General features: G+C 49.1%; 7 protein-coding genes across 7 annotated transcripts; 3 read left to right on the top strand and 4 right to left on the bottom strand.

The window, feature by feature from the left end:
- Positions 1-6805: 6805 nt before the first annotated feature.
- On the bottom strand, positions 6806-7403 carry B0H65DRAFT_474672 (uncharacterized protein; the record flags this gene model as incomplete). The annotated part of the gene is made up of 1 exon (XM_062827260.1): positions 6806-7403. A coding segment is annotated over exon 1 (385 nt), but the record flags the coding sequence as incomplete, so codon positions are not given.
- A 46-nt stretch (positions 7404-7449) lies between these two features.
- B0H65DRAFT_474671 (uncharacterized protein) lies at positions 7450-8017 on the top strand. Its single transcript, XM_062827259.1, has one exon. It carries the CDS (start codon positions 7457-7459, stop codon positions 7736-7738), a length of 282 nt encoding a protein of 93 aa, XP_062678177.1. The 5' UTR covers positions 7450-7456; the 3' UTR covers positions 7739-8017.
- An 8-nt stretch (positions 8018-8025) lies between these two features.
- Positions 8026-8973, top strand: B0H65DRAFT_474670 (uncharacterized protein). The gene is made up of 2 exons (XM_062827258.1): positions 8026-8395; positions 8544-8973. The coding sequence occupies exons 1-2, from the start codon at positions 8180-8182 to the stop codon at positions 8811-8813; spliced, it is 486 nt and encodes a 161-aa protein (XP_062678176.1). The 5' UTR covers positions 8026-8179; the 3' UTR covers positions 8814-8973.
- A 2532-nt stretch (positions 8974-11505) lies between these two features.
- Positions 11506-12194, top strand: B0H65DRAFT_474669 (uncharacterized protein). The gene has a single exon (XM_062827257.1). It carries the CDS (start codon positions 11544-11546, stop codon positions 11784-11786), a length of 243 nt encoding a protein of 80 aa, XP_062678175.1. The 5' UTR covers positions 11506-11543; the 3' UTR covers positions 11787-12194.
- Positions 12195-12249: 55 nt separating this feature from the next.
- On the bottom strand, positions 12250-12486 carry B0H65DRAFT_389618 (uncharacterized protein; the record flags this gene model as incomplete). Its single annotated transcript, XM_062823736.1, has 1 exon — positions 12250-12486. A coding segment is annotated over one exon (237 nt), but the record flags the coding sequence as incomplete, so codon positions are not given.
- Positions 12487-12705: 219 nt separating this feature from the next.
- On the bottom strand, positions 12706-17361 carry B0H65DRAFT_474668 (uncharacterized protein). The gene is made up of 3 exons (XM_062827256.1): positions 15635-17361; positions 13364-15547; positions 12706-13104 (listed from the first exon to the last, which is right to left on the bottom strand). The coding sequence occupies exons 1-3, from the start codon at positions 16868-16870 to the stop codon at positions 13024-13026; spliced, it is 3501 nt and encodes a 1166-aa protein (XP_062678173.1). The 5' UTR covers positions 16871-17361; the 3' UTR covers positions 12706-13023.
- A 4722-nt stretch (positions 17362-22083) lies between these two features.
- On the bottom strand, positions 22084-24305 carry B0H65DRAFT_282623 (uncharacterized protein). Its single transcript, XM_062822901.1, has 2 exons — positions 24049-24305; positions 22084-23958 (listed from the first exon to the last, which is right to left on the bottom strand). The coding sequence occupies exon 2, from the start codon at positions 23907-23909 to the stop codon at positions 22434-22436; it is 1476 nt and encodes a 491-aa protein (XP_062678172.1). The 5' UTR covers positions 23910-23958; positions 24049-24305; the 3' UTR covers positions 22084-22433.

Genomic DNA, 24305 nt, shown 5'->3' with positions numbered 1-24305 from the left:
CTAATTACAATCCTAAATCAAAAATAATAAGGGATATTATTAACCGCTATAGAGTAAAGGGTATATTAAAAACTCTCTATCGAACTAACTTTCTACTTCTTTTAAAATACTATAGTAATTTCAATTCTTACTCCTTTAGGGATTTCTTTAAAGTTATAAAAAAGGAATATTTAAATAAATATAAAGATAAGAAATTTCACAAATACATTAATATCGAGGAAGTGGAAAATAACGAAATATTCGGTTTAATATAGGTATATATTTATAAATTTAATTAAAAGAGCCAATTCCTTAAATATAAAACGCGTCTAATTATACGTAAAGACTAGTAATCTAAGGATAGCGTACGTAAAATATACGTAATAATTCTAGTAATTAAATTGTTCTATATCTTAATAATTATAATTACTTACTTTAATCTCGATTTAATTTAATATAATATAAAGAATACTTCTATTAATATTATACTCGATAAAGTAATATTTATAAAGGCTTCCCCTAAATATATTAAAAAAGGTTAAATATTTTAATTACTACGTACGCTATATAATCAATAGAGATCTCCCATCCTTTAATAGTAAAGAATTTATTAAGACTCTTATAATTATAAATATAAATCCTCTCCTTATAAAATTTAGTATCCTAATTAAAAATAATATATTCCTCTTCTTCTACATTAATAATATCATTATTATTTATAAATATAGGGATAAGGAGATCGCTACAATTAAGGGGGTAGTAATTATTATAGAGAGGAAATATTAATTAATGGGTAGAAAATTATTAAAATAATTCCTAGGTATCGAGATTATTCGAAATTAAAAAAAGAAATTAATTTGGCTATTATAATGCAACTATATTTAAAAGATTATAAAGAAGGTCAAACATATTAAGAAATTATATTTTACGCTTATAATTCAAGAAGAGTTTCTACTTTATTAAAATAATATAGCCCCGTATAAAATTTATGCGTATTAAAATAAAATTGGTTCGATTCTTTATATTAGTATTACGTTGTAATTAAATATAGCCTTCCCGGTCTCTAAATTCGTTTAATTTAATTCAAATCCCTATTTAATACATTGTACAGTTATAAATCGAATATTACTTTACTTTCTTATAATTTAAAATTACGCTCTTTAACTAAATGTTAAAGATTATTAGGATTTTTACGATATAATTAATTCTTTATTCATAAATAATTCTTTTAATTAAAAGAATTTACAAATATTTATATTTAAATTCCTAAGCGCAATAATTAATTAACGAATCAATAAATAAAATATAATTATAACTTTATTTATAGAGGCCGAACTACTATCCCTTAACTAGGGAATTAAAGAGGCTATTTATACCCGCCGTTTTTTTAACGGATTTACTTTAGGGTTCGGAAATTAAGAGGCCACGCTTATAAATTCTAATAATAAATAGATAATATAATTTATTATAAAGAAGGGAATTCGGTTCGTAATTAAATTTAAATATATCGATATATATATATATTAATTAAACTAAACGTAGGAAAAAAAGTTAATAGACGTAATATACGTATTTATTAAGGAGTAGATTGTAAATGGCCTTATTAAAAGCCTCTTTCCCGTAGTATATTTAAAATCTCTAGAAAATTAGGATTCGTAGAATTATAGCGGTTATAAATATAATTACGAGAATTTAATAATGGAAATATCGTTAAAGGCTACCCGAAGGGTATAGAAGATTCTATAAAAGAAGATTCGGGCAACGAATTAGCGAATATAATGGCAAATATAATAGGATAAAACTTTTACGAATAATAGTTTAAAAGCTACTGTAGCAGGAAAGCAATCTAGGAATAATATTATTTCTAACTAATTTTAGAAGGATTTTAGGGTATTTCTAAGTAAATCTAGCGTAGTTTATATACTAAATCTAAGGGGGTATATTAGAGGCTAGGGGATCCACTGGGCGTACATGTACCTAGCTGGACTAGAATATACGGGATTTTTACCTAAATGCCAGAGCTCCAAGTCTGTAGAGCCAGTCTTACACATATACACACAATCAAGCCACGTTGAACCTATATCGATTATTACCAATACTATCACATAAGTCGCTCTAGTGTTAATAGTGTCGTAATTGCAGTCCCGGGACTTGCACAGGTTTTGAGGAGAGAAAGCTCCAATTGGAGCGTCGCATTCGTTTATGCGGTGCTTCTCGATGGCGGTGAGTTAGTTCCAGTTTCCAAGTCTTTTCTTACATCTTTTATACCTGTTGGTATTTCTATCTGTTTTCCTCGTTCAATAGCGCGGTATCCACGTTGGTGTTCTATGTGTAGGAAATGGGTGGGATGCCCGAAAATGTGTAAGAAGTACAGTCAGTCCTCGTTCAGGCCTCTTGGTTGGTCAATGGTCCGTCCCATGGAAACATGGCGACTGGGATGCCGGCGTGGCGGGACACTGCATAAAGAGCCCCAGAGCTGAAGTTGGTGAACCAACCTTTATCATCTGGTACCGGACGTTCGGCGGTCGGTGATCCGGGTTTCTCGACAAGTCAAGCTTTCTGGCTGCCCTCGAATCTCGGGTGACATGTCTTGGTTTCGTTCCTCTTGGGAAATAAGGTCAGCGGAGGCTAACCAGGCTTTTGCGGTCATCAGAGTGCAACGTGAATGGGCAATTTTTGGAAACATTTCAGTGTGTGAAAGACCGGTTGACAAGGTGATATTGTGTCGTTACGTTCCGCGGTCAACTTGAACGGATCTGGATCGAAAGCTGGCGATACCGAAAGTCAATCATGTCTGGGGCAACATTCAACAATATCAAGGGCGGAATGGTGGAACATGGAACAAGGAAAGGTATGTGATGGGTGTTCCAGTGTACCACAAGCCGGGTAAATGGGGCGGGCTACGATGTTCGTGATTGGGTGAGCAATGAAGTGTCACACACAGAGATACGTTTGTACCTATGGCCACGAGGGATACCCCATGAGCCGGGGGAGGGTTTGGAAAGGAATCGTCCAGGCCATCATAGCTTGAATGAATTGCTTATACATAGGTGGCTGGCCGCTATCCGTGAACGTGGTCGTCCGTTTTGGCGTGCGTCTCGTTCAGCCGCTCTTGTGGCTTCGGGTTTGCCGTTTTGGTTTTTCCACGCTTTTACGGAGTTATGAGTCTGTGAGACGGCCACGAGGGGTTTGTCCCAGAGGAAGTGCAATCTCGATCGATGACCCCTGGAATGGAACTTGCGTGACGAAAGCGCAACACAACACCTTGAGGAAGCGAGTGACGGACGGATCTGTTGCAATCCCCAAGTCAAAACAGAGTTCAAGCCTTCTTCCCCTGTCCTTACCCATCACTGGAAATTTCCATATAAGATAGGTCTCAAACTCCATGTCCCCTTTTAGCTCAACATCAATATCCAGGAGGCTCTCAAGCCCGTCCTCTCTGCCCGCCAGTTCGGCCCCCAACAACGGACCCACCCACACTCGGCCAAGTCTGGGGATTGGGGATCTCGAAAAGTTCGGAACCACGAATGCGGGTGGGTGTAACGCCAGGCCACCTAAAAATAGGTCGACTGGGGCTACTGCATGGTACTGAATGGAAGGACGCCAATGCGTGCACTACATTGCATATGTAACTGCGTACACTACCTAGCTTCAGGTCAGTCAGGAACACCGCAACTCTCTGGGATTCCCAGCTTCAGGCGTCCAGGGGATGTACAAAGTTGGAAGTGAGCACGGATGAGAGCAATGGGGAACAGATGGATCAGAGGGGTTAAAGATGGATCATGTTACCCTTTGTTCGGAGTCCGGTCCGAGTCACTTCCGTGGAGGCACTCTTCCAAGCCGGTGAGATACTCTGTTGAGGACTTGGGCTTGGATATTTTTCAAGACTGGAGGTGATATCGGTAGCTTTCCGTCTTCCAGTTGTGGTTTCTGTCCTGCTCGTGGCCATGGTGACTTGTGGCCTGGATCACAGATGTCAGACGGCGAGGAGGACTGGGAGCGAGGGAGCGAGGGAGCTTACAGAGTGCGCTAACAGAGGGAACCTTGACTCTTGCAGCCGCCGTCGCTTTTTCATATCATGATCCTGAGTATCACCTCAAAGATAGATGCATATTAATTTCTAAAAGCCCCAGCCAACAGACTTCAATACGGATTCGTTGTCTAACTAGCTGGTTCTCATTTCAAACTAGGAGTGTCTTTTCCCAACGAAGTAGACCCGTTACAAGCACTGGATGCTTACGGTGGGTCGTGCTCGCAGTGGAGGGCGGCCAAGCATTGCACTAACATTTCCCTTAACACCTCTCCGCAGCGTCAGTCACAGATGGTTCTGATAACATCGCAGAACGGGCGGGCGTTACAAGACTATTTCATAAACGTCTTGAGAATCTCCATATATTGGTTTCATACTCGGGGTATTTAATTTGGCACCAAACCTCTCACACCACTTACAATACGCAGACCACTTTGTGTGTCGAGGTGGAAGGTAGACCTCCAGCGTTCTTTGTACTTGTTAGTGCACCGCTAAAGTGTACCCAACCTCGGTGCCCGTGCCAATGCCCGGAGCTCCATTTCGTCACTGTCACCTCCCAACCTCCCGTCGACATCGATGCCGTCGTTCAACGTTCAACATCAACTCCTGTCGCCGAATATCAACAAAGTTAGGAGGAGACGAACCATCATCGCTGCTTATGAAGGCACTCTCTTTCAAGAACGCACCTCTAAACCGCCATCGCGGCATCGCTAATCGCCAGATGCTCCATGTCCTCGACTACAACTACATGATACCTACATTTACCGAGGCGAAGAATAATAGCCAAAATCGGCTTAACGTTGGTCCGTATTTCTTCATCTATAAAGACCTCGAGCATATCTCATACAAGCACTTCAATCATCTTGGTTGACAGGAGGTTTTACATTGGCATTTCATCTATGTGCACCAGGGTTGTCTTATTTGTGCACCAAACCTTATATATGCACCATTATTACAGACCTTAGCACGTCTTTTTGACGTAAAATAGCATTTACATAGTAAATTCCATAGTGTTACATGTGCATGAAAAACATCACAGCGATGTCCAGTAACATAGTTTTGTATGGAGATTTGTATGGCACACAATGTTTTCAAGATGGCAGAGTTCTGGCATTCATCTATATACTTCGAATGACTATGCTACTAACTATAGGGAGTAATCTCATAATACTTTATACGGTGTTTTGGCTCTCCATGGCCTTCTGGCTGGGTCTAACTATACGGCCACTGCGTGTAACCTTAGCGGCTGGCAACTTTACTTATATTTTGGCTAGAATCTTGTGCGTAACGCGCGTAGTGTTTTGAGGCTTCAGGAAAGTTAGTAAATGGTTTTGGTAATTGATGCGATTAATATTCACGTACTTACGGTCGATTCTAGCCTGTTTTGGTGATTAAAGGTGGCTTGGTTGTAAAGAGGGAGTAGAAAGAAGGTTGTGAAGGCTGAAAGGCATTCAAGAAGGCTCAAAATCACTCTGTCTACGGTAAAAATGGGGATCGTGCACAATGGGATCCACTGGGTTACTGGGCTTGGCACTGACTTACACTGAAAGGGTGTTGTACAATTACTATCTGGCTATATTAAAGGTTGGAAAAAAATAATGTGCACGTTAAACCCTAACCCCAATGGTGCATATATAAGGTTTGGTGCACAAATAAGACAACCCTGGTGCATATAGATGAAATGCCTTTACATTTCTCTACCTGAAGAGGTACTCTACCACTAGCTCATATGACAAACTCGAGATACATTATACCTAACTGATTTGGCAGTAGACGGAGCTCCCCCGAACTGACCTCCACTCCCCAACGGGTAGTAACGGATGGTGCAAAAACCACCGTCTTTCTTTTTTCTGATTTTCTGGCATTTCTCTATGTACCTTCCTCTTCCTTTTGTGCCATGTGTCCCTCTTTGTTCCCTTGATATTTTTTCTTTTCATTTTCCTCAACTCCATGAAAAGAAGAGAAACCCGTAGCAAAATCCTGTAAAAACCCCTGTCTTTTTTTCCGAGTTTGCTGGCGTTTCTCTCCATTAACTCCTCATCTTCTTTCGGCATTGTGTTTCTTCTTCTTCCTCCTCCCAGATTTTTCCAACACCTTTCCTCCAGCCCTCGAAAAGTGACTTACTCGGCGGGCAGTGTCACTTTTCTACGCGGGCAGTGTCACTACCCGTATAGCCAACCTGCAAATCGCTAAAGTAAACGTATCAGACTTAGATTTATCAGGAATTAGGCGTTAATATAACACTGCCCGCGTAGGGACATCAGGGTAGGGTTGGCTATACGGGCAGTGTACACTGCTCGCGTAGAAAAGTGACACTGCCCGCCGAGTAAGTCTCCTCGAAAATACCAAACCTGAGACAAAGAACCACCAGAACATAACCACCCCGTGTATCCAATCCCTACGGCCCTATCCATCACCTCCTTCCCCCCTTCCCCCCTTCCCCCTTCCCCCCTATCCCCTTCTTAAGCCCCCTCCCCCAGCGTTAGAGATAACTCAACCCAACGCAACTCAACTCAACTCAACTCAACTCAACTCAACTCAACTTGGGCATTTTGGCTGGAGTTGCAACTAAACTCGGGACCCTCGAGTTGAGTTAAGTTGAGTTGAGTTAAGTTATCTCTAACGCTGCCCTCCCTCCCCTTCTTAAAGAAAATCTCATTTAAGCCCCCTTTCATCAGGATACTCTCCGACGTCTCCGTAGCCCCCCAAACACCACACCCTCCCCAAACTATCCGGGTCCTTACACCCGACATCCGTCGCATCCGGTCTCTTCTTGAAATAATGCCAATACGTCTTGTCGTGTTCCTCCTGCGCCTTCCTTTTGCGTTCGGCCTCCTCCGCCTCCTGCTTCCTCTTCTCTCGCGCTCCCGCATACGGGTTGAAGGGCGAGTCTTGGTCCGAGACCACATAGAGGTCGGGTGGAGTCTTGAACTCCCAGTAGTCGTATTTGGCGTCCATCAGTTCCGGCTTGGCTTCCTCGGGCGTGAGGTGGATTTCCAAGATGCCGGGGAGAACCGTTTGTGCGCGGTGGGGGTCGTCGTTGTAAGCGTTGGCGACGGCGCGCTTTCCCTTTTCGTTCTTGTTATGGGAGGGTCCATTGGACTCGGAGGAGGAGGTAGTGGTGGGCTTGCTGGTGGCCACAGTGGGAGTGGAAGTGGGAGTGGCAGAGCTGGAAGATCTGGAAACGTCGCCGGCGGCGCTGGTTCTCTGCAAATGGGGATGAGGAGTCCACCACTTGGGCGAGGCCTTGACTGTGAAGGAAGCCGTGGCTGTCACCGAGCTGCCGCTGGCAGACGCCTTGGAAATGACTATCTCAATGCCGCACTTCATCGCCTTCACCATCACCTTCTTCTGGCTCTCCTTGTACGTCTCCGTCTCCTGCTTCTCCTTCTCCCCCTTGTTCCTATGCTGATCAACACCACCACCCCCAACCCGTCCCCGAAACCAATGATTCCAACTTTTACCCTTCGGGTTCGGATGCAAAGGAGTAGCCTTGTCATCACCGTCACCGCTTTCCGGCAGCTCCGGCTCATCCGAGCGACGAGAATGACCGGACCCCGCAGACCCGTCGGCGGACCCGTCGGCGGCGGCGTTGGAGCAATCGGTGTCCTCGGTGATCTGGTCGCAGTCGACACCATTGATAGAGCGAGGGATGAGACCGTTGCCGTACTCAACGTCGTTGGCCCAGTCGGGAGGAGTGACGCCTACTGGGGAGACAGGACCAGGTGAGCGGCGGGAGTGGAAGCTTCCCTTTCCTGCCTTACCCTTACCCTTAGCCAGCTTGCCCTCGCTCTTGTCTTTGCCACCGATGTCCTCCATGCCCTTGCCCCCGTCCTTTTCATGGTGCTTGTCGTTGTCGTGAGTAGGGACAACAGGCTTGATATGCATAGGAACATCAAGCTTGCCATGATTAGGAATATCAGGCTTCCCATTAGGTCTCTGGTAGGGAGAATACCAGTACTGATGGGGAGCAGCAGCGTGGCTCGCGGCAGGGTTGTGGCTCTCAACATCGTATTTCTCAGCGAAGCTCTCAACACGACGCAAAACCGCAGGGGTAGAAGTGGCATAGGCAGCAGAAGCAGAGGCACTGTTGGAAGCGCCGCGGGTCTCCTTCGCAGGGGCATACCCCTGGCCGTGGGTCTCGGGACGACTCGTGGAAGCAAGAGCAGCATGAGTAGAGGAAGACTCAGGGGCAGCACCATAATACTGGTGGCTAGCAGTAGTAGTAGGCATTACTGCGCCGCTCGTGCGACGAGCAACACCCCCATAATGCCCGTCTCCTTCGTGGGGGTACATGGTTTCCCATGCGCGGCTTTGGGTACTTTGTGTAGGCCAACCGTACACAGAGCGGCGAGGCTTGTAATGGTCGCCGTAGGGGTAGTAGGTCTGTTATGTTTGTTAACACTCTCGTCCCTTCCTTTCCTCATGACACCTCTCTCTCTCCGTCCCCTCCAGTCCCCAAAGGACCCAAAGGACCCAAAGGAAGGGAGGAAAAGGCAAAAAAAGAAGAAGAAAAAAAGAAAAAAAAACTCACCCTCCCATCAGGAAGATGCACAGTCCCCTGCACCTTATGCAATCCCTCCGTCCCATAATTCTCTCCCAAGTTAACCGTCTTGGGCTCCCTAGGAGTGGGATCAGCCCCGACTTTGGGCTTCGGGTTTTGCCCAGGGTGGATCCAGTCACGCTTATCCTGCTCGTGCTTCATCTTCTTGTCGTCCGGCTTCTTATTCTTAACATGATGAAAGTTCTCATCCTTCTGCCCAAAGCGGAGCGCCACATCCTCCACGGCTTGGACGAGTGGTGACTTGTCCTTCTTTTTGGCCTCCAAGTCAGGGCGGTGGTAGTGATGCTTTTCGCCGGGCTTCTTCTCGGTCTCCTTCTGTTTCTGCTCGTTCTTCTTTTCGGACGACTGAGACTCCGGCTTGGACTTGGACTGCAGCGGCTCCGACGACTCTGGCTTTGACTTTGACTTGGTTGCAGGGACGGGATCATGATGCGCCAGGTGATCTCTCTTGACTTTGTCATTTGCTTCCACACCACCGCCAGGTCCAGGCGGCAGCAGAACGAGCGGTAACTTATCTGTATTAAGGGTCTTCTCGTCGATGCTCATCGTCTTTGTCACCTCAACCACCTGATCATGCGTGGCCACTTCCTTGAGTTTGTTGTGGAAGTCATGACCCCAGCTGTTTGTATTGCGGCGGGGCTTGGGTTCGTGGTCTTTTTGATCGTGGCCGGAGGACTCGGGCTTCGATGACTCGGACGGGTTGTCTTTGATGGTGACACGACGAGCAACCCGACTTCTCAGGACACTTTTGTCGTTGAGGTCTCTTTCGTTGATCTTCTTGTCGCCATCGTTGCCAGAGGCAGTACAGGCAGTTGTATCCTTGGAAGTATCCTCCTCGCCAACCACAAACCCACTAGCAGTCTTCATCGTCTCCTTCGGCTCAAAGTGGATCAAGTCATCGACATCAACATCTGTAGGCACCGCCGTCCCCGTCAACTGCGGCACAACAATCCTGTTGGTAACATGATAGACCTCAGCCGTCTCAGTCGGTGTCATATCCAGTTCGTTGCGTTCTTTGAGACGAAGAAGACTCATCGGGACTTGGACAAGACTTTGGTCGAATTGTGGCTGTTTGGTTTGGTTTCATGTCAGTATTCTTCTTCTGTCTTTTCCTCTTCTCTTCTCTTCCCTTCTCTTCCTTTCCCTCTTCTCCTCCTCCCCTCGTTTCACCGGGTAGTATGTATGTACTCACCTCACTCGTAGTACCCCTCACCTTAGCCTCAATCTTCTCAGCCTCCTTTACCACCTCCTTCCACCCCGGAATCACGACATAGGATATGAAGAAATATCCAAAGACCATGACCAGAAAAAAACTGATCAAGGTGATGGAGAAGGGGGGGCGGGAGGGACGATCAGAGGGCCCGGGGCTAGCTGGGGGAGGGTTGGGGTTAGGGGGGCTGGGGGCCGGGGTTGGGGGATACTGGTTGTAGCCGGGCGGGTTGTCAGCATGGTTGTGGTGGCTGGAGCCAGGAGGGCTGTAGGTTGGTTCCATTTTCTGCATCCCGATGGATTCGGGTTCCTCCATCATGAGATGGTGATGGATGGAAGCAGCCCTATCGATGGATGGATGGAAGTTATGTGATGCAAGTTCTGTTGATGGAAGTTCTCCCATGTATGTCGTTTCGATACACTCGAGAGTGAGATCGAAAGACCAGGGGTCGGGGAATAGGTTGCACTTATATAAGATCAAGAGGAAGGAGAAATCCAAAGGACTCGAAAAGAGGGGGATAGGCGGGCTTTTCTACTGCTTTCTCTGCTGCTACCAACCTTGCTCATGCAACGGCTTTTCTTGCTTGGGCGGACTTCTGGTTGGAAGACGTAATTGATGTGAGGAATACCATAGAGATGTACGTGGTGTACGTGGTGTTCGCACGCCCTGGAAATGACGGAAATACCTTGTTTAACTGCAGCTGTGTCCATGCCCGTGGCTCTCTATGCCCGGCTTGCCCGCAGCCAACATGCCCGCGTATGCCAGACAGGCAGGATCCCAGGTTGGCTTGTGTGGCGGCAATGGGCAGATAACAACCTTGACATTCTTGCATAGGACAAGGAAATATTGAGGCAAGGTGGCTTGGAGTTGGAAGAGGCAATATCAACAAGATACCCAGCTTGGACAGTTGACATGGGAGATGCTGCAGCTGGGGCCATCCGGCTTCGGAGTTTGGATACGACAGGACCGACGTGCACTATGGCCGAGTCCGCCAAACCTATAAAAGGAGATAACGACCCTCCAAAGTTTAGAGTGGTGTAAGAACCATGAATCTTTCCAATTCTCTTTCTTATTTTCAACTTTGAAATATCACATACTCAAGACTTATGTTTCTAGTACGAACGTTTTGCACCCTTCGTCGACCAAGATGCAAAGTGTCTATCTGCATACTAACTCATTCCTTAAATCTTATACGCGCGCATGAGAACGGTCTTTAGACCCCCAGCGGAAAGCGGAAAATGATGTTCTTCAACTTGGCTTGCCTTTTGTTGCTTAAAGAGAAGAAACTCACCCAGTTCTCTTCAGAAGGCGGTGCATGGAGTAAAATCCGGATGCCCCAAGGCAAATGGGGGGTGGGTGCGAGGAGTGCTGCCCTAATTTAGAGCTTGACTTACCGCACCTAGGGATGGTTATTTTCTGAAAAAGTACCTAGATCTTTTACAAAAGTTTTCAGAAAAATAGAAATTCAGAAAATGACGCTAGTGTAATTGATCCGTACACCACCCTCACCATACTACACCAAAACCGCACCCTATTATCATTAACATCTCCTTCAAGAATCAACCAAAACATATAATATTAATTTCGTTCAAGTTGCTAAAGCTATCGCAACCCTCTCGCAATGTTTCTCGCGCAGAAAGGATAGTATATTACCTATATAAGCGAATACCTCAATAGCTGCGATGACGAGGTACACTTTACACCTATTTGCTATATAAAAGGTACGTATATGTGGGGCACGGTCACGTAAAAAGTCACGTATGAAAAAAGGAACGCGTTTCTTTCCTTCGGTTTCCTTACTTTTCCTTGCGGTAAATATTCCCAGAATTTCCCTGCCATCACTAACCGCACCACACCCTTTTTCTACGCGCACCATTGGTTTACTCTTTATTTTTTATCCTGGCGTATATCTCATACTGGTGGCGGCCACTTCCATGGCATCTGCAACCACTGAGGTCCCCAATACCTATCCTAAGAACTATATCTTAAACGCTGTATGCTGATGCATGTTCGATACAATGAGGTTGATAACTCTCTGTCCGCTGAGCAAACATAGCCAAGTAACCCTCTGAGGGCAATCAATGTACCCGTTGGCCAGGGAAACAGACAGAGCACTGCACTGACCTCCTCCCAACGGGTAAGCGTCAGATCCTACAAGGAATCGACGGCAGCCACCCAGATAAGTAACGATTCACAGAGGCCCCATTTCTCCTGTGCCTAAGGCGCCCACACACTCGCCTGACCATGTATTATTGCCTTGTTACTCCCCCGACCATGTATTTCCTTGTCTTGGACTCCAAATTGGAATCCCACGACTGTACAAACCAAACAGAAAACACAACGGCAAATCTCGGTCGGTGGTTGAGGTTCATAATGGAGATCAACCCAACGTCCTCCCCAACCCCCAACTCCACCCCCCCTCCAGTCCTTCCTCATCCTCTCCCTCGCCTCGCGATCCCTACACACATCCTCCTCCGTCAACCGATCCTGGCCCTCCCAATTCGCGCTGCTCGTCCTGGCCCTGAACCGATGATGTCTGCTCTTATCCTTGCTAAACACCTCCTCCATGTTGAGAGGCGCAGGGGGGCCGAAAATGACCATCGGATCGAGCTGCTCCTGTGCCAAGAGCTGCGCTTTGAGGTAGGGACTGTCGGTCCAGTTGCCACCGTTCAGGGAAGAACGGAGGTTGGGATTGGAGGTGCTGGGGATAGTATAACAACTTTGCGGCGGGTCCCCGCTGCCTTTTCTTCCACGGTAAAATTCTGCACGGCAAGGCGGTCCGGCAAATGGCTGTTAGTTCCCCCCCTTCCCTTCCCCTTCCCCTTTCCCCTTTCCCCTTTCCCCTTTCCCTTTCCCTCCCCTCACTTTCCCTTCCCTCCAAGCATCAACCCACTGAACCCCCCCCCCATCTCCCACACACAGACGACAGTCTTCGGCCCCCTAATCGCCCCCATCCTCTCCGGCTACGCCGCCACCACCATCGGCTGGCGCTGGGCCTTCTGGATCGGCTTGATGTTCCGCAAAATCCCTGAGCGCCTCCCGTGTCAACATGACCTTGCTGAAACAGAATTTCGAGGTATAGGGAGAGGAGGAATGGGGTTTGGACTTGGGGTGCTCCGGGTGGTGAAAGCAATGAATCCAGACCCGGCCCGGTCTGTTCCCCACATTTTCCGACCGCTGCCGACACTCTACCGCCTCCGACTACTCCGATCAACCCGCCATCCATGCGGGTGCGTTCGCCTAGTCCATGATGTCCATCCACTCTTGCATGAGAAGAGATTCGTAATTTCTCAGATCGAAGACGGATTTGAAGCGGATGACCTGAAAGAACAAGCGATAAAGTCAGACAGGAAATGGACCACAACGCGGCCAGGGAACTGAATCGCCACCTAGGTAAAGCAGCACCAGAACCAAGAATGGCCAAGCATGACCAAGTACTTAAAGCACTTCCGCCATCGCTGCCTGGCTCAAGCCTGGCAACCAGCAGTCGACAATGGGACCTAGCGCACAGCGAACAGGGCAAACAGGGCGGACGGGGCGGACGGGGGCAATGAACACTGGGGCAACAAAAAGAACTTACCTGACGCTCTTCCCTCTCTGTCATCCTCTCCAACCACAACCTTCTTTCATCAGCGGCCCTTGTCGCCAACGCAGCAGAATCGCCATCTTTCTGCCGCCCCATCATCTCACAATCTCTTTCACTTCCACTTCCACTGCCATTGCCAGTGCCAGTGCCATTCCCATTCGCCTCCTTCGAAAACTGCGAAACCGTTCGGCCTCGGCTGGTGAGCTTGGGAGGATTGGGAGGGGTCTGCTGAGTTGTTGGGAAGTTGGGTGCGAGGTTGAGTGCTCCGGGATGCAGGAGTCCATGTCGAGGTTTGGTGTTCCTAGCCACGAGTTGCGCATCTTCCTCTATATCTCGACGAAATTCATCATCTTGATGTATGACGTCCTCGTGAGCCCCCGTCAAAAACCCGGCTACCCCGTTCAAATCACTCACAATTCGTTTTTCCACAAGTTCTTCTATTTGTTTTGTTCTTTGTCTTTCGAAGTTTGTCTCTGCCTGAGAAGTCGAATGATGCAATTGCGTCTCCCACCTCCGCTGCAAAGCCCTCACCTCTTCCGAAGCCGCCGAGCAAAGCAAGTACATCCAAACATACGCCCCCGTATCCCCGTTTGCAGTTTGGATTCTGCCAAGAGTCCAGTCGACAGCAGAACTAACCAAGTCTAGGAATTCTTGTCTTGTTGATTCTGCTGATGTGTCTCGTTCTGGTGAAGTTGTTGTTGCTGAGTTTGCCTCCGAAGATGTCCCGTGGCCAAGGTGCCCCTGGCGATCGATCGAAGGCAGCGGCGTATGTTGGTGATCGCGTCGAAGTCGTCGTTGTTGCCACTCCTCCTCCATCTGCCGCCTTAATTCCATCAGCAGAGTCAAAACAGCCACCATGGCCGTTGCGTGGTAGGAGGTTCCGCTTCCGCGGCTCACCAGGCTGGTGAAGTCGTCCATTTGTTGATGTTGCGTCCTCGTTCTCCCAGAGCTTCCTCCCGTTTCTCTTGTGTTGCCCAGACCCGAAACAACACCCCTCCAGATTGTGCCGGCTGCTGCGCCACAAGATGTCCTCACTTCTGGTATTTCCATCTCCAAGGGTTTATAGACTGTCTCCGCACCCACGGCCAAAGCCAAGTTCAATCCCAGAAAGAACCGATTCACTAACATCTCCGCCATCTTTAGCTGGAAAACCGAGATCCGATTCGGCAGGATGCCGGCGGGGTCATAGCCGGGTTGGAGCGTGCCCGTTAGTGCACGCGATGCACGTGTCAGTTCGGCGTTGAGGGATTCTGTCGTCGATCCGGATTCGACTGCCGGGGCCTTCGTGTTGGGGGAGTTGAGAAGCGTGGCGAGGTGTTGAGCAATAGCTAACCGCACAGGGAACGAGCGATGCAATTCGAGGAGGACGGTCGTTTGCGTGAATGTCCCCGAGGGACGGGGAACCGGGTTCGAAAAAGCAAGCTGCTCGTCGTCGTAATTCGCCGGCGGACTAGTACCAAGTTCGGTGAGAGAAATACCCGGTGGGAGGCCGGTATCCAAGCTCGATTGGACAACCATTTCCAAAATGGTGACCCATAATCGTCGACGCAGTTCGGCTTGGTAGATGGGCATTGACGCGAGGTAATCCCGGTTTAGGCCTAGACACATGGCTTCTCGCAGGAGAGAACCAGCCGACTTGTAGGTTAGTTCACCCCCACCTCCACCAAATCCGCAGACCTCTTTGGCGAGGTGCAAAAGACACATGGTCTGCAAACCGGCGAGGTTCGTCGGCGGAAAAAGGAGAAGCCACGACTGGCCTTCCTGGATCCATCTCTCCTGATACCTCCGGAATGATCCGCTAGCATCCTCAAACACCGACCCGATAGCCATGCAAAGCTGGAGCTGAACAATGAAGGCTTTGTCGGGCTGGTCATCAAACTGGCCATCAAAATACTCTTCAAACCGCGTGCGAAAGGCAGGCACGTGCAGAATGCGGTAGACGCTCTCGAAAGTGCGGAAGTAGGCTTGGGTTAGGCGTCGGGCCTCTTGGCGGTAGGACATGGGGAGGGTGCCGCCGACGTCGCTGAAGGCGAGGAAAGTGATGCTTCCGGATTGTGATTCCTCGATTTTTCGGGAGAGCTCGGCGCATGTTCTGAGCTTGGACCAGGCCTTGTTGTGGTCGTCAGATTGGATGCTGGATTGGATGACGTTGGAGATGGCCCTGGTGACTAGTGGGAACTAGAGTATCAAGCAATATATCAGTCTGGAGAGTCGTTGTGGTAAAGCAGACGCAAAATGCTGGAGGAGGGCTGGAGAGGTACTCACGAGTTGGTCGGCGTGCCAGCGGTTATCGCCAGTCTTGGACGCGCCATTCTGAGAGTAAGGTCTAGATTCTCGCAACGGTCTTTGTCGTGGTGGTAGTTGCTGCTGACTCTGCTGCTGGTGCTGCTGTTGATGTGTCAACTCGTCGACCTGCTGTCGCAACATCCACACCTCCCTCCTCAATGCCTCGGTTCCCTCCGCATCAGACAGCGGAAGAGGACCACCCGAGTGTTGGGCATGACGAGGAATCGGACTGAAAGCCGACGATGCTCCAGGTTCGTTCTTGATGGGCGGCAGCAGGGGACTAGCTGATCCGCCGCCATAGGCGCCCGAAGAAATAGACTGGGAGTCGCGATACGGTGCATCGAGGATATAGCGCGGCCCGGGCAGGGAAGTCCCCTCTTCCGCGTTCACGATGGCATCTGGCGTACCACTCTGAAGGTGTTGTTGTTCTTGCTGCTGCGGCTGTGGTTGCGGTTCTGGCGAAGGCGGCCTCGAATCTATCTGCGTCGCTTTGAATGGCCAAGTCTTTTCCTTGGGTAGCCTCGACTGGTCGTAGGCGCAAGGACCCTTATGGTACTTGGACTTGACGCAGCTTTCGCACGGTTTCTTTTGGTCGCATTTGATCTTGCGGGCACGGCAAGGTATGCATGAGACAGCGGGGCGATTACGTCGTTTTGGTTGGCCCTGTCGGTGGTCTGGTTCTTTCCGTTCTTGACGGGCAGAGTGGGATGGAATAGTGGTGATTGACGGGATCGCGATGCTGGGCGGCGGGTTGCTGTTCAATAATGACGCTGGACCGGGGAGGGTGACTTGTTGTGGGTCAGAAGTGGGATTGACAGCAGCGAGAATTGGCGCAGTGGGCGACGGCGTGAGTGCGGATGACGACGACGGCTGACTTGTCGGTGTTAGTCCGGATATCTGGATCGGTTGCCATGGTGTTGATTGTTGATGTGGCGATTGTTGATATTGAAAAGCCGTAATAGGCGGGAGTTGTGGCGGCGGAGGTGGTGCTGACGAGACCTGGAGTGCAGGCGGCGTTAACGGACGGTTGAAGTCGGAGGTGTTGGTTGCCGGAGCCGGCGGCGGCGCTGACACGGCGGGCATTGGCGGCATTGGCATGGTGTGGATTGGCGGCAATGGACCCCCCGAGGGGTCCGACTGCTGTGCCGCCGCTGGTGTCGGTGCTGGTGCCGGTGCCGGTGGTGTGGGTTCGATACCATCCATCGGGTCGGCCATTTTCAGTTGTTGTAGTTGGTCATATCCAAAAACAATTTCTTGCTAACGATTTCCTTCCCAGTTGCTGATCTCGCCAGTCCTGCAATGCCTGGATGTCCGGATGCCTCTCAATATGCGCAATTGTTGGCGGGATCTTGTTAATCTTGGATTTGAGGGATTGTGTCAAGGATCAGCAGCTTTCCCGGTGGAGACTTGCAGTGACCGTCTGCCAGGGACAGACGCACTACCCGAGATTGGCGACGACTGGGCACTGGATGGACTGGGTACGGGACTGGCGAGATGGACTGGGTACAGGTCCAGTGTAATGACCGAGGCTGGACTGGACACGTCGGATGTCGGATCCCGGAGGAAAGAGAGACGAGACGTAACGTGGACCGAGAAAGGGGAGCGATTTACAGAGATGGGTTATGGGTTCGGATGATGGCGGGATCAAGGTACTTGTCAATGGAATACTGTCTGTGTCTCAGTACCAGGCACACGGGGCAGCCGGGGGCATCGGAGTTAGAGACTCAACGAGGCTTCAAGACATGCCTTTCGATTCTCTCCCCCTAAGACAAAAAGGCAGCCCTACCAAAGATACCAAAGCTGTAACAAGTTGGGTCGTATGGAATGAGAGTTGACCAGGGATCATGGAAAACCCAAAAAAAAGAAGGGGACGAAAATGACTCTCGTAGTGTAGACGGGAGGTACTAAATACAGTTCGGCTTTAACCCCAATGGGGGTGGATAAATTCACCATGATTTTCAATCAAATCCACGGTTTCCACATCGAAACCGCAGCAAAACACCATGTCCGCACGGGCCATGGTTATGCCTGCACGGGCCATGATACTTCCCCCAACATCGGACATGAGTTGTGTTGAAGTGGAAGATATGGAACGAAGACGAAGATGGGCAAAAGGTTTGGTTGATTAAGAGAGGGATTCACGAGCTTATATACACCTCATGACCAATATGGGGATAGATCCACCTGATAAGGCTGCTGAAGCCGTGTTCTTCCAACAAGTTGAAGTCGCAAGCAGGATTTCTATCCCAAGTCTCGTAATCAACGTATAGGTTCCTCCGTTGCTAAAGCCCTTAATTTGCTAAACCCCCGATGCCTCTGCTTTCTATTTATTGCAGAGGAAAGCAATTGCCCTTTTTTCTCTCCATACTCTTTGTTCTACCTTGCGACGTGAGGGCTGGAAGCTTGCACGGCTTGGTGTAAGTCAGGCTGAAGTACCCCGTGTATTTAACCGAAAATCACAGTGGATTTATCAGGCCCACCCCAATCTACCTGCACCAACTTTCAAGTATACACTTGCACTTGCCATGTATTGTCCCACCTAATCTCCCTTGCCCAATTCCATGGAAATTACAAGGAAAAGACATCTTTGGTCGGCATTAGATGGTAACCGGCGAGACGGGAGGGCAGGAACTCTCCCGTCGTCGACACTGACAGGCCGGCTGAAAAAGAGGCCACCCAGTAACTGCCCTCGGTGACTTCCACTTCTCCACTCCCACTTACACTGCAGCAGAATTGGCGATAACTCCGTTCCGGATATTCATCTCTCATCAATCCCGTCAGACACACCACACTGGACCAGTCGCGGGTCGCGGGTAGGGACTGGAATGCGGGGGCTGAAAGCCGACACAGCTAATCACCGACCCTTTTCCCTTTTGAGATGCCCCGGTGCAATTCGGGGTCGCTACAAAGCAGGGCCAAGGTAGCAGGTACCTGAGCATCAACAGCGGACCACTGCACTGCACTCCTTCCGGGTTTAGTGCTACCCGGTAATCGAGTGCGATTGCGGGGACCATGATCTCAACATCGCAAATGATCGCACTTCACATGGAATGGAATGGAGAGCCTCATCAATCTTTCCTTGTCATTACGCTCGAATTGCAATTGGAATGGCAAGGTATTTCCGAACCGCTGCTGCACGTTGTGGTGGGTGGTTCGTTAGGTATGTTATCTCCGCCATCGCCCGTAGATATGCCCGCCAGGAAATCCGATGCGCCCGGGAACCCACTCAGCCCACTCAATCCAGCACCCACGACCCGATTCGCTCCCTTCCGACTCCCGAGGATGACAGAGGGCTGTGCCACGAGTCTTCTTTTTCGAACCTTCCAACAAATCCAAATCATCTCAATCGGATCAATTCCATTTCTCTTCTCGCTCTGTTTCGAAATGGCGAAACCTAATGTCCGACTCAAAATCCTCATCAGCTGAGCTCAGCCAGCCCAGTCCATCAAGGTACCACCGAAAAATGTCCCAATGAACAAGGCACAAGGCAGAAAACCGCAGAAAGCAAAGAAAACAGGGTCCAATTTCCCGGGCATGTACACGTACTGCAGCGTAATCGCTGCATCACTGCAACCCCCAAACATTTTCTGTATGCACTGCAGTGCAGCAGGGCTCAGTGCTCGCAGCAGATTGCTCCGTAGAAGCCGAAGGGCCGACGCCATGCTTGTCTACCCTGGCGACGCTAGCGTACGGAAATGCAGCCTGAGGGAAGTGGAATGAGATCACAGTTCACGGGCAGTTCGCACTTTTGAAAGCCAGTTCGGACGGGAGTTTCCGAGCACCGACCATTGACACTACACTGACACAGCACTGACCAATAATACACTCGGATGAGCCGGCAGGCAAGAGTGATAAGATTGCCAAGACCCTCGCTGTACGTCTAGCCAATCAACGTTCCGGCTTTATTGACATCGCGACATCAAACCGGGGAGTTGTTCATGTCGTTGTCCGCATCCGCATCCTCAACTCGCAAGCCAGTCAGTCGGTCGGTCGATTGCCGGACCGGAGGTAACTATTTTTGCGAACCCTTCTAGGCGACTTGAACATTTCTACCTTAGCGTAGGGCGGAACGGCTGAAAAGGTTTAGATTACCTCGCTATTTGAAGGTCAGATGACCACTGTTACATAGCACTTGTTTTGTTTGGCCGGCGCTAGGAAGATTCGACCCTGGTGAAAGAATGGGAGTTTGAAAGAAAGAAATGAGGACAATGATGCACTGGTTGAGAATTGCGAACTCTTGAAGAGGACGACAAGTCAGCGCGCACAAAAAAAGGGACGGGAAGAATCACAGTCAACTGGGCAACAACCGCAACGGAACAGGGCACCGACAACTTCTCCAATCTCACCACCACTGCCGAAGCATATAAACAACCCGAAACCCAAATACGACAGTGCGATCATAACTGGAGAGAGATGGAATCACTCTTCTCACCACCCAGGACCTCACAGTCGGAAAGCCATTCATTCATCAATCTACCATATCACTTGAACCATTCCATTGCCCCCCCAAAGACCGCTGATCTCACTTCCACTTCCACTTCTATCTCCGAGATCTGCTGACTTCCGATGGAAGCTCTTCCAGTTCCCCAAACTGCCCTGCCCCTGCGAAATCCGAGCGCCCGCCCGTGCCACGCGCTCGCGTACCTGAACCACGTTACCACAGTGACCTTGGCCCGCCCAGCTCAGCCCGCCCAGCCCGGACCGGAGATAACAGATCTGACTGGACCCACTCCTTAATCCGATCCCCGTTTTCACCTGTACTGGGAAGGCGGGGGTCTAGCGAACAGCAAATTGACTGTCAATTGACTGTTGAGGGGTCGTAAACGTTGGTAATTTTTTCAAGTGTGTAGTGGCTGTTCGAAATTTTTCAAACGTTTATCGAAATAAACGTTTAAATGCCTCCAAACGTTGGTACCCTCACTAAACGTTGGAATTATCAAACGTTTATAGCATATCAACTATTTATTGAATATTTAATGAACATTTGGTCATGGTCATGATCACGGTCACGGTCACAGCCACGGTCACGGTTACATTGATGCATTTGGTTTCTTGGTAAAAGATATCAATTGCCGGCTACCTATCTACCTTCCTCGTCCGGTCGAAAAGGAGAGGGAGAGAGAAAGAAGGAGAGAAGAAGAGAGAGAAGAAAAAGAAAAAGAGAAAAAGAGAGCACCAAAGAATTGGGCAATCCAATTACTAAAGTATTGAGTTTATAATACTACTTGGTTACAACTCCTACTTAGAAGATAATACTTTAGTAGTTGGTTGCCTGGTTCCCTAGCTCCCTGGTTCCCTGGTTCCTTGAGTAAATAAATAACTTGGAGGTTTTTAGTTGGAAAGAGGAAAAGGAAGAAGTGCAAAGTTTTTTTCTCCGAGGTTGGCCTTATAGTGGTGGAAGGTGGTAGCCGTCGTTCTTTCCCTTTCACTAAGTTTTTCAATTTTGTAACTAGGTTGGGGCTGCAATTGCCTTGTAGCTAAGTTGGCTGTATTGTGTATATTCGCAACGTTAACCTACACCCAAACGTTTATTTGTATTAACCATTTGGAAATGCATTTGGCTGCATCAACCGTTGATCAACGCTTCGTAAACGTTTACCCCAAAATCGACTGTAAATTCACTGTTCGAAAATTTCAAACTATTTTTCTACTGTTCGCTAAACCCCCCCCCCCCCCCCTTCGCAGTACGGACGTTTCCCCGTAACAGCCGACCCGGGTACTCCCCACTCTCAAGTCCGACGACCTACTGTGTACCGACCAACCTTCCACCGGCCAGCCGGCTTTTGTCCGAACGAATACATGTGCAGTTGTAAGTTACTGTGCCGCGCCGTGCCGCAAAAACAACAACCACTCATTCATTCATTGAGTCACTGGTGATTGGGAGAGAGAATGAGTGCGCTTGTTTGTTTCGTTTTCTCACCGTTGAAAGTTGAAACCGACCGACCGACCGACCGACCGTGGGAATCATTCTGCGAGACTGCGAGACTGCGAGACTGCGCCACGGGCTTGCATCGCTTGCATCTTGGTCCTTGCATCTCCTTCGTTGCCTGTCGCAAGTGTACATAGGTAAGTACATATCGCTCACATGATGGTTGGAACCTGGGACTTGAATCTTGGAACATCAGCATACCTAAGGTACCTACCTACATAGTACATACAGTCCAATACTGGTTTGTTTGTTTGTTAGCTCGAGACCTCTGGTCAACTTTCCTAGGTGTTTATGTATCTAATTAATTCGTTTCGTTCCATAACCAAAGCGTGATCTTACCTTGAATATGCCATATTGAATCTTGTTGATCCCTTTCCGATCCGTACCTAGCCCATTCATTTCATCCTTATGAGGTTTGGGACAATTCGGGATAGATCTCGTCCAGTATACTAGGAGTACCAAGCTAACAAACACACCAGCATTAGATTGTAGGTGCTTTGTCATTTTTAATTTCGGCTTGGTAATAAACTCCGCTAATATACCTAACTAATAAGGACGTAACAAAGCTGCAGTGGTCTGAGCCGCGCTAGGCTGGGAGAGCACGTGGCAAGTAAGCTGACATAAAGTACATGTATGATTGAGCGATCAGGCAGTTCAGTTTCCTCAACACCATCGCAGCAACAACAAATCATCACCAATCTCATCACCTTTCCCAATAACACTACTCCCAACACTTGAGTCGACACCCCTGAAGATCCGCACCACACCGCGTGGAAGTGCTGAACAGAGATATCGTCCGCCTCGAACACTGACTCGGAACATTGTGCTTGGGAACCAGCTAATGGGAACTCATGAAGCACTTGGCTCACCCGGCTTACGCGATGGCTCCTCACCATCCGAAGTTCCAAGCTGTCTCTGGAGCTGCCCCTCCCGATTTTCCAGATTCTCTATGCCCTCCATGTCCTCCGTGTCGTACTCCTCTTCTGGGTTGTCCCTCTTCCCTAATGCACTTGCAGCAGTCCACCAGCTGCGAACTGTTGCGAGGGGGATGCCAAAATGACGGGAAGCCTCGATCAGCGCGCCATGTCGGCCACGTCTTTTTTGTATAAATCTGACAACCTCGTCCTTTCTTTCATCCGTGTAACCGGAACTCGGGGTTCCCTCGATTAGCTTTTTCCGCTCATCCCACCACTCTGCTACTGTGTCAGTGCTTACACCAAAACGATTAGCCGCATCAGCGAAGCTGCCTTGCTTGTCTCTGTGATTTGTCCACCCCTCCTGTATATACTTGATGACGTTGAGCTTTTGTTCCTGGAGCAAAATAATGTCTCGTCGTAGCCACCACCCCCGTATTGTGTGCTCGCTGATGCCCAATTCAATGCCAATATTCTTGGACAAATTCGTTAGCCCACCTCCATTGTGCATCCCACTCTCTAACCGCTTGATCACTTCAATTTTCGTGCCCAGCGGCCTTTCCGGCACTCTGGTCGAGCTTTGACTTGCATTAGCTGTCATCGATTGCCGGTCTGTAACTTGTGCTGAAATAGGACCCGATTCGATCTGATGCGCAGCACTGAAAGGGCGGATAGGCGTTACAGCATGACCCTCACGTTGATTTGACAATGGCGTCTGGAGACTACCCGCCCCGGGCTTGTCTGGTTGACCTAGGCCATGTGCGGGCTGCCCAGGCTTGGGGAACAAGTCCATAGAACTCTGTTGATGTAAGGAATGGCTCTGACCGAGATCTTGTGTAGGCTGGACTGGACTATCGCTCTGGGTGACCTGTCCCGCAAGGCTCGGCATATCATGGCCTGCAAAAAGACCATCCAGCTCCGGCGAGGATAAATCATAAGGCTGCATATGCTGTTCGGTGATAGGGAGCGGCTGTTGATAGCTGGGAGGTGGTTGTGCAAGCGATGGTTGTTGATACGAGTGAGCTGGTTGTCCGGCAGGTAAGGGCTGTTGATAACACTGAGCTGATGGTCCCGAAAGTAAGGGTTGATAAGTCTGAGCTGGCTGTCCGGCAGGTAAGGGTTGTTGATACGTGTGAGCCGATTGCCCGGAAGGTAAGGGTTGTTGATAAGTCTGAGCTGGCTGTCCTGAGGCTGGTGGCAATTCCCCGGCATAATGAATAGTCTGGCTGTTGTCTACCGAAGTGAACGAAGCACTGTGGTCATTGTAGTTCGAGCTGTTCAAATTTGATGCCAACCCCCGATTTTCATCCCTAGTCTGCTGCTGGTCGATATTGGACACATCGTAAGAATTTCCAGAAGCATGAGGCTGTGTATGAGAAGACGGATGGGCAGGAACAACACTCGGTTGCATCGAATGATTAGGAGCGTGTGCGTTTTGTTGAGCGGGCGGTTGAACTTGACTGAGAACACCGTCAGGGTTAGCGTTCACAGCACCGTGACTATAAGAGCAAGACTCGTCCTAGTCTTTATTTGGTTTGGGGTTAACATACTTCTCCTCACTCTCTTGGTGCCACTGATCAAGAACCTCTGGCACCAACCACTGGTCCCAGTCCACATCATTACCTGTATCATCACCAATTCCACTTCCCTCACCAAGATTGCTTGGCAAGTTTTGCCTGTCTTCCTAGTCATTGGCCATTTTGAGAATTTGCAGTTCTTTGACGTCTTCGCCTCAACCGTGTCGTGTCGTGTTGTATCGTGTTGTATCGTATTGTCCAGTCAGGATGAATGGAAAGGGCGTTGCGGG

Source organism: Neurospora tetraspora (assembly GCF_033439725.1).
Source record: "Neurospora tetraspora strain CBS 560.94 chromosome Unknown B0H65scaffold_7, whole genome shotgun sequence".
NCBI classification, from domain to species: domain Eukaryota; kingdom Fungi; phylum Ascomycota; class Sordariomycetes; order Sordariales; family Sordariaceae; genus Neurospora; species Neurospora tetraspora.
Note: the sequence above shows the minus strand (reverse complement) of the source record. Positions and strands in the feature narration are given on the sequence as shown.